Consider the following 12,794-nt stretch of genomic DNA (forward strand, 5'->3'; position numbering starts at 1 on the left):
TACATAACAAAAATTTCAAGAAAATAAAGTTTGAAGATTTTAAAATTTAATTTGCACAATACTGAAAATGATAATGATTATGTAAAAATCAACTAAATTAAATGTTCAAATTGTGCACCGTTGGCTGCCTGACAGTAGCCAAGACGATTAATAAATTCTTTTTGGACATTATCAATAACTTCAGGAGGTATACGATGTATCTCGTGACGAATTCTTGCTTTTAAATCTTCTAAATTAACATTGACATTTTCTTTCAACAAGATGATGCACCTCCCCATTATGCAACACCTGTCCGTGCTTATTTAGATGAGCTGTTCCCGAATCGTTGGATAGGGAGAAGGGGGCCGATTGAGTGGCCAGCCAGATCGCCTGATTTGACAGCCCTAGATTATTTCTTGTGGGGATACTTAAAATGCAAAGTATACGTTACTAGACCGGTTAATTATTATTATTATTAAGGCTTATTTCGAACTTTCTTGGAGCATTTACTGTGGACTCTTGTGGCCTTTCTACAATAATTTAATATTTGAATTTACCATGGTAAACCTCGAATGAATATTTGCCTACCTTGAAAATATAGTACCTTATAATGAGACTTACAAGCAATTAGGCCATGCTTAGCCCTTTTTATCTACTAACCTACACTACCATCCACCTTAACAAACAGAAGCATCCATAGGTACGAGAGAAAAATTATTTCAAATTTTTCCACCGCGTGCTGGTCTCGAACCCACTACGGTAATACCAGCTTGCCCTTGCCTTAGCTCAGTGGTCAGGCCTTGACAGTTCGGCTACCGTCGCACCTAGTAAAGGTCTCTACATTGACATATTTCTGAAGGAATAATAAATAAAGAAGAAAGCCACAGAAGACTGCAAAGCTTGACAAAAGTTGGAAATACAAATTACTGTCAGTAACAATACTATATCGATAAGATAAATTTTAAAGCAAATTAAAGAGAAAGAAAATCATTGAATTGATCCTGCGAAAATTTGCGGTATTTACCTTATTACGTAATATCCGAATAATTGGAATTAATGTTGGTACTATTAAAAAATGCACCAGTATTTCTGATAGCTCATTTTATTTACATTATGTACATGTGACGAATCACAAACTTAGAACACAGTGTAAGCGGCGAAAGGTGAAGCAAAACTGGTATAAGAGTAAGCTAAGGCAGGAGCAGCCACGAGACGTCCAGCTGCAACCACAGGGGCAGCGGGGGCAGCTACCAGAGGGGCAGCTACGCGAGCAGCAGCAGCAGCAACAGCAGGAGCGGGTCTAGCTACCAAAGGAGCAGCTATAGCCTTGGCTCAGCAGCAACAGCAGGAGCGGGTCTAGCTACCAAAGGAGCAGCTATAGCCTTGGCTACCAACGGCGCAGCTACGGACTTGGCAGGAGCGGCTGCTACGACCTCCACGTCCACAGGTTCTGCCAGAGGTTCCACAGCTGGTACAGCTGCGGCTGGTGCAACTGGTACAGCTGGCGCAGCTAGTAAAGGAGCCTTCCTGACAACAGCGTTGAAGCCGTTGACGGGGTCAGCAGTGTAATCCACGATACGACGAGTGCCATCAGGATCGTTCAGGCTGTATTGACCTCTGACGATGTCTCCGTTGCGGGTTTCGATCTGGCTCTTGGAGTCGCCCGTCAGAGCGTCTTGGACGTCGTAGCCGAAGGAGTATTGAGGGGCGAGGTCGACGGTGGCGTCAGAGACCTTGGCTAAGACTGGGGCGGCTACTACAGGGGCGCCAACTGCGACTGGAGCGGCTGGAACTACCCCACCTTTGACGGCGATTGACACGGCGGATAGAATCAAGAACTGCAAAACGTGAAATTGTATCAATATCAAAATTAAAAAAAAATATTAAAATACTTTTAAGTTTTGCTCACACATTTTTGTTTAAACCAATCACTGTTTATAAAGAGTAGTTATAAGATATATATCACTTGAGAACTGCACAATTTGTAGCACTCCCAAAAAACCTTACTATTATTCACTACAACCTACCATGTAAGCCATTCTGGTTATCTTCTTTGATCACTGGAGATCGACTGATAACTCTCCAGAGATGATCCCCCTTTATATACAGACTTCGTCCGTTTCATAACTAATATTCAATCGCGATGGAATACTAATTAATGTTGCAACCCCCTAGCCATCTCAAAGTGTATTTTTTTGGGTTAAGCCTCGTACTTGACATCATATTATTTAATTGTTGGCGACGTTTTCTTCAAACTCTGCTGCAATCTGATGCGCGTTAAGGGATCATTAGTATTTCAGTTGGGTGCCGCAGTCAGCACGTGAAAACTGATTAGGTGATAAGATGGCCGACTCTTTCTTCTGAAAGAGTGAATTTAGGCTCAAGGCAAGCATTCCTCGTCGCGCGTTTGAAAAATGTCAGCGTCTCGACCATTAGTAAAACGAAATACAGCCAGGCTTCATTTTTACAGAACAATGCATTAAAATGCATCGTTTATAGCCTCTCTTTCCAAACGATAGTGTTCTATGTGTCCGTAACATCTTTAGTTTAGTATTCTGCTGCAATATTCATAGAAGCTATGATGTTGCAGGTGTATAATAGTTTATTTTGTGAAAATAAAAACAGATACAAGATGAATCAAATTGTCTTTCATGCAAAATGTTGAACTGTTTAAATAATAATTCTCACTGGTTGTTTTTGACAAATTTTTGTAATTTTTCACGAAATCTTTAATTGCATTATGTCTCAAATAGTGTCAAATGTGTCAGCCTCTCTGATTTAACTAAAAATTTTTACAGGGTGTAACCTAAGTACGTTAAAAAAATTAAAGGGAGGAATCCCGAAGTAAATCCAAAAAAAAAAATCTAATAAACCTTTGTCCGGAAATGCTTCGTTTCTGAGATACAGGGTGTTGAAATCAAAATTTTATTTTCGATTTTCTTAAATAACTTTTACGAAAGATAAATTTTTCGCACAAAATTTGGTAACCGAGGGTTTTTTGAGCTGAGAAATCATGATTTATATTAATTTTTGTGCAGCATTATTATTAATTTTACTTTGCCATAACTTTTTTGACAGAAGACTTTTTATGAATAAACCATATTCCTACACCTTTTTTAAGCAAAAAAGGTACACTTCCTTACAACGCTAGAAGCCACCGTTTTCGAGAAATTTGCAAATTTCTGCAAAGTCCCTTGGGCGTTAAATGAAGTTGTTGAGAATTTTATGTTCAAAAGTAGGCTATACGCTTGTTTACTGCGTATCCAAATAAAAATTTGTTATGTCACACTTAATCAGTGGGAAGCCTTTGTAATAATGATTTTATTTCATTTTAATTTCAACACCCCAGCTGTATCTCAGAAACGAAACATTTCCGGACAAAGGTTTATAGATATAAACTTTTTTTCTTATAATTGACTCAGGAATACCCCACTTATATTTTAACATACTTAGGTTACACCGCTCATAGTGCGATGGAGAAAACTTGGTTTGGCTTAATGTGAGAGATTGATACCAAATAATGTGTTGTCCTCTCGATACTTCAAAATTTATCGAATCAGATTCAAAATAGTTATAGAATGAGTCAAAGTACATCATAATGGCCCCAGAATGCATAAAAATGGCTTTGGAAAACACCTTCAAATTATAAAAAAACTTCAAAATACATGAAAATGGTGTTAGAAATATCAAGTAACTATTTTGAAAAATGTTTAAGCTTTCTACTGGTTTTTGACCAGGCATTTTACTGATGTACTTAAAGTGCTATGTCATTGCATTTTGGGTTTTTTATTTATTTTCTAAAACATTTTAATCCATTTTAATGTATTTAACACCAAATTTGAAGGGTTCTATTCTTCTATTTGACAGCTTACAGTATTTGACAACTGATTTGAAATATTTTAAAGCATTTTGAATGTATTCTGTATTTTAAAACTGTTTTGATTCACTTTAGTTATTTTTTGAAGTTATTACGGTTTATTTTGACATATTTTGATGAAGATTTTAAAGCTGATTCGACAAATTTTTATGTATTTTGGATGGATGCTTTTCTTTTATTTTTTTTTGTGATTATATGGTAATTTGTCGTTGTTTTTTTAATAAAATTTGTATAAATTATTTGAAACTTTCGGACTTTAAAACGATTAATATCGATTTACATATTTAAAGTCATTTTGATAGATTTTTTTTAAAGATTCTAAAGCTGACAATTTTATTTTGGATATTTTGAAGCATTATTATAATTATTTCGTGAGGTGACATCAAAAGAAATTTGGGGAAAAAATCAAAGGAAATTTCGTATTTCTCAAATTGCATCCCTTGGCAATTTTTCTATTAATGGGTTTATTGTAGGAGTTTTAAATATTAATAACTTACGTTTTGAGCGACTTGCGTTGAGTTCTAAGGGTTAAAATAGTCTGAAAACATATAAAACAATAATTAAAGAAAATCTTAGGAGGTACGAAATGTTATAAATCAGTAAGAGTTTGAGTGAACAATCCTTACAATCCATTTCTTTTACCTTTAACCGAAGAAAATAGTTTTCTGGGCGTAGTTTTCAAGATACGGAATAGTAATTAACAAGGTAATAATACTACTTTATCTAATTACTAATTTATCTTTTCTGGAGGCCTCTACATTTTCATGCCATAAAAACTTCTTTGAGAGTTAATTTTATTACCATTTGCTAGATGTTATCGGCATTACATTTACCCCAATTTTTGTTAAGGGGCAGAAGCCCTATATTTCCAAACGACTAAAATAATAACAGTATAGAGAAAATATCCACAACCAGCTATTTTTTGACAGCATAATTTTTTGATTAATGGAGCTTTTGCGTTGAATGGAGCCTTTTCCATGCAATACGTATAATTTATTAAAAGAATGGTTCTCTTGTATATAGTTGCTGGAATCATGAGCAAGTATTATTATTAGTATGATAATAATAGAACAAATACAGTGTGAAAGATGTTATTACTGTAGCTAACATGAACAGTTCTTGTTTCTAAAATTTTTGTGTATTTTGGGGTGCCTCAAGGTACCATATTAGGCCCGATGTTTAAGTTTGTTATGTAATAAAAAATATTTAACTAAAAAGGAAAAAGAAAAGCATGTAGACATACTATAGTAGTTTCTTTTTTTCTTTATATGAATGATAATCGAAGTTAAATAAAATGCATTCTAATTACATATTAAACACGTGCGAGAAATTAAAAATTGGTTACGCATTTATGCCATAACCGTTATTGAATACATTTGTTGCTATTTAAAAATCAGTAGGCGTTTTGGTGCTTTCACTTCTTCAATAGTTAACGGCACAAGTATGTAAAAAAGTTTCTTACTTAACTCTTTAGAGAATATTTTGCTATGGGTTATATTGAAAGAAACCATAAAGGAATTGCATATTTTATTAAATATTGAGCTATTGGTTATTATTTACAACATCATTATTTACAGTACAAAAAAATGGCTACACTACATTGTATCAGTCAATGGGATCTACCAATAAGCATATGGCGAAGCCACTCTCGCGAGAGGTGGCGCCGCTGCTAGGGGAGCAGCTACTCGGGCAAATCCTGGTGCAACAGCTAACGGGGCCGGGGCGGCTAGTGGGGCATATCCTGGGGCAACAGCTAACGGGGCCGGGGCGGCTAGTGGGGCATATCCTGGGGCAACACCTAACGGGGCCGGGGCGGCTAGTGGGGCATATCCTGGGGCAACACCTAACGGGGCCGGGGCGGCTAGTGGGGCATATCCTGGGGCAACACCTAACGGGGCCGGGGCGGCTAGTGGGGCAAATCCTGGGGCAACAGCTCTGGACAAGAGAGGCGCAGCCACAGCTCTGGTAAGCCAAGGTGCAGGTGCTGCCACTGGCGCTGGCGCAATCACAGGTGCAGCTCTAGCTACCACTGGCGCAACAGGTGCGGCTACTACAGGCGCAGCCTTGGCGACTACAGGGGCTACTACGGCTTGGGGCGCCTTCCTGACTACAGCGTTGAAGCCGTGGATGGGATCAGCGTAGTAGTCGACGATTCTCCTTGTACCGTCTGGGTCTGCGAGTGAGTACTGCCCTCTGACAACGCCGTTGGCGCGGCTCTCCACCTGGGATTTAGAGTCGCCCGTAAGTGCATCCTGGACGTCGTAGGCGAAGGAGTATTGTGGATTTGGGTCTATCGTAGCGTCGGAGATTTTCGCCAATACCGCTGGAGGTGCTGCCACTACTGATGCCCCTACTACTCCGCCCCTGAATACGGCTACTATCGCAGCTAATATCACCAACTGAAAAGAGACAACATACGTTTTATTCTGAACTGAAAATAGGATATATTTTGCTGTGAGCAAATTTTTTTGAAGGACTGAAGTTTAGGAAAGTCTGCACAATGTTTTTTCGATATTGTTTTGTTAAAAATTGAAATTTTGAGGCTTTGAACACTGAAAATTAGAAATGTTAAATTGTTTGTTCATTAATTCTTTCGAAAAGACTTTTCGACACCAAAAAATAATAAGTCAACGACCCTGAGGCAGCTCCTTAAATTAAGAACATTTCGCGCAACCCCGTATCTACTACCGACTTCCCTTCCTGCTACAACAAAAATGAATCCTGTTCCTCGGAGTACACTTAGTACGACACACACCGGCAACTCTTATCTTTATCACTGGCACTGCTGCAAACGTTACTATCCTGACACTTTAACTGTGTTGTAATAAAGAAGATTTACGTTATCTCTGCACATTTTTTCGCACCTACCTTGAATGCCATGGCTGAGCGTTAGAGGATGTCAATGTAGATCGACTGATACCAGAACCCGGTTACGCTTAGACTTTTATAGGGTCTTAACTTTCCAATAGGGACAGCGCTCGAATATCAATTGGCCCGTTCGTAATTGCACCATTTTTTCCCCAAAAGGATGTCGGCAACATTTTGGCCATCTTTATGTAAGCTATTTGCGATCGACGTTTCGTAACGGACGACGAATTTCACTACCTGTTGATAACAATACTAATGCGTCGAAAAAAAAACCTAATCGTATTATTTTTGATAATCAAATTTATCGTTTTTGTAGTTGTATTAAAAAAAGTGAAGGTAAGCCCCTGCTTTTCGTATGGCTTGCGTGTTTTTCTTATTCACAAGATCTTAATATTTCAGTTATATTTTTTATTTTTGCAAACTTTGAGTATAAATGTTCCATATGATTTATCGAAGTATCAATTTTTTTTTTCTGATGAATTTCAAAAGCATATACAGAGCAAATTATACGGACAACTTTGTGGCCATTAAAAATAGGATCGATATCACCAAAAAAGTTATAATAAAATATTTACGAATTTCGACAAACAAATTTTTGAAATTGTTGTATCTGACAGTACTACGTAGCTGGACAACTATATTGTACTTATTAAAATGCATTTTAAGTCTTTCCATATATCTTAAAAAATAACGACTGTATCTTGAGTACACACTTCGGTGATTAAAAGAAAAGCCAAAGAAATTTGTATGTTAAAGTGTGTATAATTTTATTTATTTTTTTTATTAAAATCTTAGCTGAGCGCTTTCGACTACATAGTCATCATCGGAGCTATTCCTAAAATATCAACAAGAGGTTGAAATGACATTATATAAAGCAAAAAATTTTTACTTACGTTAAATTTTAGATACAAAAAAATATTTAGGAAACGTTGAAAATCTTAATAAGTTCGACATAACAATATACAACATTAAATATAACATCAATTACTGGTAAATAACAAGAGAAAGAAACAGAAATTGACTAACAATGTCGAACACGTGGAGTGAAATAAAGTGAGGTTAAATGTTAAATGAAATTGAAAATTGACATTCTACAATTCTAAGGATTACCAACTAAGTGAAAACNATGTCGAACACGTGGAGTGAAATAACCTCACTTTATTTCACTCCACGTGTTAAGTCAAACTTATTAAGATTTTCAACGTTTCCTAAATATTTTTTGGTATCTAAAATTTAACGTAAGTAAAAATTTTTTGCTTTATATAATGTCATTTCAACCTCTTGTTGATATTTTAGGAATAGCTCCGATGATGACTATGTAGTCGAAAGCGCTCAGCTAAGATTTTAATAATAAAAAAAAAAATTATACACACTTTAACATACAAATTTCTTTGGCTTTTCTTTTTTTTCCATATATCGTTTCAGGTAGCAGATTTAGTATTACTGTGATTTTCGTAGTGCTCTTATTACTGAGGTTTATTGTTTACATCAGTCCTACCAGTGTTTAAAATGGCCTAGGTTTATGCAATAGCAGTTTCGCCCTGTATGTTTTCAGGTTAAAAGTTTGTCAAAAGCTGTGTTCCACAAGTGTTTGGGGTATCCCAATCAACAGTATGGCCATATTATACAGGATTCAAATGTATCCCACAAATACAAAGTGTTCAAGCATTAGTACCAGCAGATTACGAGGTTAGATTTGTAATTTTTTTTTTAATAAAAGAACTACTAAGAAACATAGACACTGATACACAGGTGAACAAGGGTCAAGAAGCAGACACACTAATATGCATTCCCGAAGGATTTTGGTGCGCTGAATCCGAATATGGCCGCATAATTGCTCTATCACGTCAGGTTTTTGAGATATCCTAACCTAAAAGTGCAAAAAACACTGTTTTTCGTCATATTTGAGGTTATGTAGTAATGCCATCTATTATTTTTCAAAAAAAATACATATAATTTAAAAATACAAGGCTCTCTCTTTGGAATGCCGTTGAGTTTGCTCAAATATCTTTGTTTTCGTTGAGATATCACATGATGAAATTTCTAAGTTTATCAGTTTCGTAATATGCGAAAATCTACTAAGGATCCCTTAGATGTCAAACAGTTGATTGCAGTTCAGAAACTTCATACTCAGAAACCTTCAATACATACGAACTCAAACTAACAAACTCCAAATCCCTAAACCCACAAACCCCAATCCCACAAAACCCGAACCTACAAACTCCAAGCTTACAAACCCCAAGCCCACCAACTCCAAACCCACAAACCGTATGGGTATGAAGTTTCTGAATTGCAATCAAGTGCTTGATGTCTAAGGGATCCTTAGTGGATTTTCGCATATTAAGAAACTGAGAAGCTTAAAAATTTCAACATGTGATATCTCAACAAAAAAAAAAAAGATATTTGAGCAAACTCAACGGCATTCGAAGGAGGGTACTTTTGGATTCAATGTATTAGTTTTTTGAAAAAGAATAGATGACATTACTACATAACCTCAAATGTGACGAAAAACAGTGTATTTTGCACTTTTAGGTTAGGATATCTCAAAAACCTGACGTGATAGAGCAATTCTGCTGCCAGATTCGGATTCAGCACACCTAAATCCTTCGGAATATAGATTCAAGTTTCTGCTTCCAAAAAAAAGTTAAATTTTGTTGGTCTGTGATTATTTGTAACAATAGCAGGAATTAAAAACAATAATATTGACTTCGCTTAAAATAAAATGTGAAAAAACTCTACTTGTTTATTTCGTTAACTTTTTTTTCTCTGCAAACTTAAATGCGGCAAAAAAATTCTCTGAATTGTAAATAATAGGTAATGTTGTGACTTCGTGTTTAAACACAAAAGCTATATTTCAACAGGTTTTTTTTTAAATGTATACCATAAATGTCGATATAAACATAAATCATGGCTATGCTTTTTGTTACACACAAAATACCTCTCTGCCCAAAATGCTGGAAACATGTAATTTTGAACCACAAATGTAGTTATTTATTTAAAAGGCGTATAAATCATAAAATTTTGCGGAGATAGCACCAGTTCTTTTATTTGGGAATGCGTTTTGTGATATTTTGGCACAAAATATACTCCGTACATCCATTCATTACTGCTAATTTATATGCAAAACAGATTAAATTCCATCGTATTGCATTATATATAATTTATACTATATGATATAACTTCGGTAGTTGAAAATATTGCGGAAACTGTGGTTTGTTTTATATTAAAATTCGTCAATCACTGTGTGAATGAACAAAAGGTGTCCATGAAAATGTCAACAATTGCCTAATTATCTTTTTATTTTATTTACATTATTCGTTTGATTCGCTTCTATGGGCTCGTCAGATATATGTATAATCATTATGAAATGTCCTACGTTTTTTTAAATAATATCAATGAAAGAAAAATGGGAATGGAACTTATTATAGTATACAGGGTGTTCCTAAATAAGTGTCGCAACGGAAAACTGTAAATTCCTCTTGAAAAACGAATCATTTTTTTCCTCTTCCATTTTTCTCTCCGGGCTTTCGTTTTCGAGATACACGGTGTCAAAACTTTAATTTTTTTTTAGTTTTTCGCCAATATCTTAGGAATCGTTTGAACTACAGGACTGAGCTTTTGTACACACATTACCACTATTAATAGCTACTTTTTCGCACCCTTCTCGAATTCATTGGACGTGCCAGTGGTGGAGATTTTAAGGTATCGTAAGGGTTTTTCCCCCCCTAAATTTTACGCCACTGGAAAAATTGACTTTTGACAGCAAATTCTAAAGCGCCAATGAATTTTACACAATAAGAGTTCTCTTGGTTCATTGCTCTAAAGTCAACCGTTTTCAAGAAAAATGACTTTTTATGAACAAAAGCAAACATTTTTGCTAACGTTCCATGTCAATACTATCGAAAAGTTGACCGATAGAGGTGAAGCCGCAGCGGCAGAAAGAAACATGATTAGAAGATGTAATGCGTGCATTCAAGCCAACGGACGTAATTTTGAACAGTTTCTGTAAATTTTACTCGCCAAATTGATAAAAAAAAGTTAAAATCCTATCTGTTGTTAAATTTCGTTAAAATTGTTAATTATTACTACCTATTTTTTGAATTACAAAAGATTTTCGAAACGTTAGCAAAATGTTTGCTTTTGTTCATAAAAAGTCATTTTTCTTGAAAACGGTTGACTTTAGAGCAATGAACCAAGAGAACTCTTATTGTGTAAAATTCATTGGCGCTTTAGAATTTGCTGTCAAAAGTCAATTTTTCCAGTGGCGTAAAATTTAGGGGGGGAAAAACCCTTACGATACCTTAAAATCTCCACCACTGGCACGTCCAATTAATTCGAGAAGGGTGCGAAAAAGTATAGCTATTAATAGTGGTAATGTGTGTACAAAAGCTCAGTCCTGTAGTTCAAACGATTCCTACGATATTGGCGAAAAACTAAAAAAAAAATTAAAGTTTTGACACCCTGTATCTCGAAAACGAAAGCCTGGAGAGAAAAATGAAAGAGGAAAAATATGTTTCTTTTTTCTAGAGGAATTTACAGTTTTCCGTTGCGACACTTATTTACGAACACCCTGTATACATTTTTTTTGATAATAATAACAGCCATATACAAAAAAAAAGCTGTCTGTACTTTTCATGCGATATATGTTATCTGTAGTATTTTGCCTCCTGATCACGAATCCGGTGTCAGAATTGAGCTATCACATCACAGGAATTTCCTAACCTCAAAAAACATTTCAAAAATAGCACAAATTCAGAAAAAAGTGCTAGGAAAAATACAAAAAAAAAAATTTTGTTTATTCAAATCTTCATTTATATGGCTAAGACCCCGCTGAACGTGAATCTGCGGTCAGAAATGATGGTTCTTTTTCTAACCTCAAACGGGTCAATTAAGATCAGATATCACGAATTTTCAAAAAATAATAGATTCGCGCCAAATTTGGTATATGAGGGTTTTTTGGGGTCGCTGATCACGGATCAGAGGTCAATTTTGCAAAATTCAAGATGGCGGATCCAAGATGGCCAACCAAATTTTCAAAAAATAACACATTCGCGCCATATTTGGTACACGGAGGTTTTTGGGGTCACTAATCCAAGATCAGATTTACAAAATTCGTTATTAAAAATTTAACAATTACCTATGTACTTTTTTACCTGAGATTAGGCAGAAAACTCGTGAATAGATCTTTTCCAGAAAAGAGAACAAACTATAACCGAAAAATAGAAGGAACATGATAGAGTAAACAAATATATTACAAAGTGAATTTCGCAATTCTGACCTCGAATTCGTAATCAGCGATCCCGAACACTTTTATACCAAATTTGGCGCGAATGTGTTATTTTTTGAAAATTTGGTTGGCCATCCTGGGTCCGCCATATCGAATTGACCTTGGATCTGTGATCAGCAACCCCGAAAACCCCTGTATACCAAATTTGGCGCGAATCTGTTATTTTTTGAAAATGCGTTATAAATATCTGACCTTTATTAACCCGTTTTTTTTTTGAGGTTAGAAAAAGAAACATCAATGTATTTTTCCTAGCACTTTTTCGTGAATGTTAGCTATTTTTGACCTGTTTTTTGAGGTTAGGAAATTCCTGTGATGTGTTAGCTCAATTCTGATACCGGATTCGTGATCAGAAGGCAAAAAAACTACGGAGTTTGGGAGACGATGAACGTTCGGGACGTCCAAAAACTGCAACTACCGACGAAAACATCGCCAAAGTTCACCAAATGGTGCTAGACGACCGCCGAATTAAAGTGAGAGAGATAGCAGAGGTTATGAACATGTCAAAAGAACGTGTTTGTCACATATTAAATCAACATTTAAACATGAGAAAGCTGTCCGCGCGTTGGGTGCCGCGTTTGCTCACGTTAGACCAAAAACGTGTTCGAATGAACATTTCCAACGTTCTGTTGGCGCAGTTTAGGCGCAATAAATCCGAGTTTTGGCGCCGATTAAGTACTGTAGATGAAACTTGGATACACTATTATACGCCCGAAACAAAAATACAGTCCAAACAGTGGACTGCAACGGGGGAACCGGCTCCGAAAAAAACAAAAACTGTTTTTT

General features: G+C 35.9%; 2 protein-coding genes across 2 annotated transcripts; both read right to left on the minus strand.

The window, feature by feature from the left end:
- Nucleotides 1-1,116: 1,116 nt before the first annotated feature.
- LOC108907305 (larval cuticle protein A3A-like) lies at nt 1,117-2,018 on the minus strand. Its single transcript, XM_018710933.1, has 3 exons — nt 2,007-2,018; nt 1,344-1,817; nt 1,117-1,305 (listed from the first exon to the last, which is right to left on the minus strand). Exons 1-3 carry the CDS (start codon nt 2,016-2,018, stop codon nt 1,117-1,119), a joined length of 675 nt encoding a protein of 224 aa, XP_018566449.1.
- Nucleotides 2,019-5,475: 3,457 nt separating this feature from the next.
- Nucleotides 5,476-8,155, minus strand: LOC108907311 (cuticle protein 19.8-like; the record flags this gene model as incomplete). The annotated part of the gene is made up of 2 exons (XM_023454260.1): nt 5,476-6,255; nt 8,108-8,155. Coding segments are annotated over 2 exons (828 nt in total), but the record flags the coding sequence as incomplete, so codon positions are not given.
- Nucleotides 8,156-12,794: the final 4,639 nt, after the last annotated feature.

This window comes from Anoplophora glabripennis, unplaced genomic scaffold, assembly GCF_000390285.2.
Source record: "Anoplophora glabripennis isolate ALB-LARVAE unplaced genomic scaffold, Agla_2.0 scaffold20, whole genome shotgun sequence".
In the NCBI taxonomy this organism is placed as follows: domain Eukaryota; kingdom Metazoa; phylum Arthropoda; class Insecta; order Coleoptera; family Cerambycidae; genus Anoplophora; species Anoplophora glabripennis.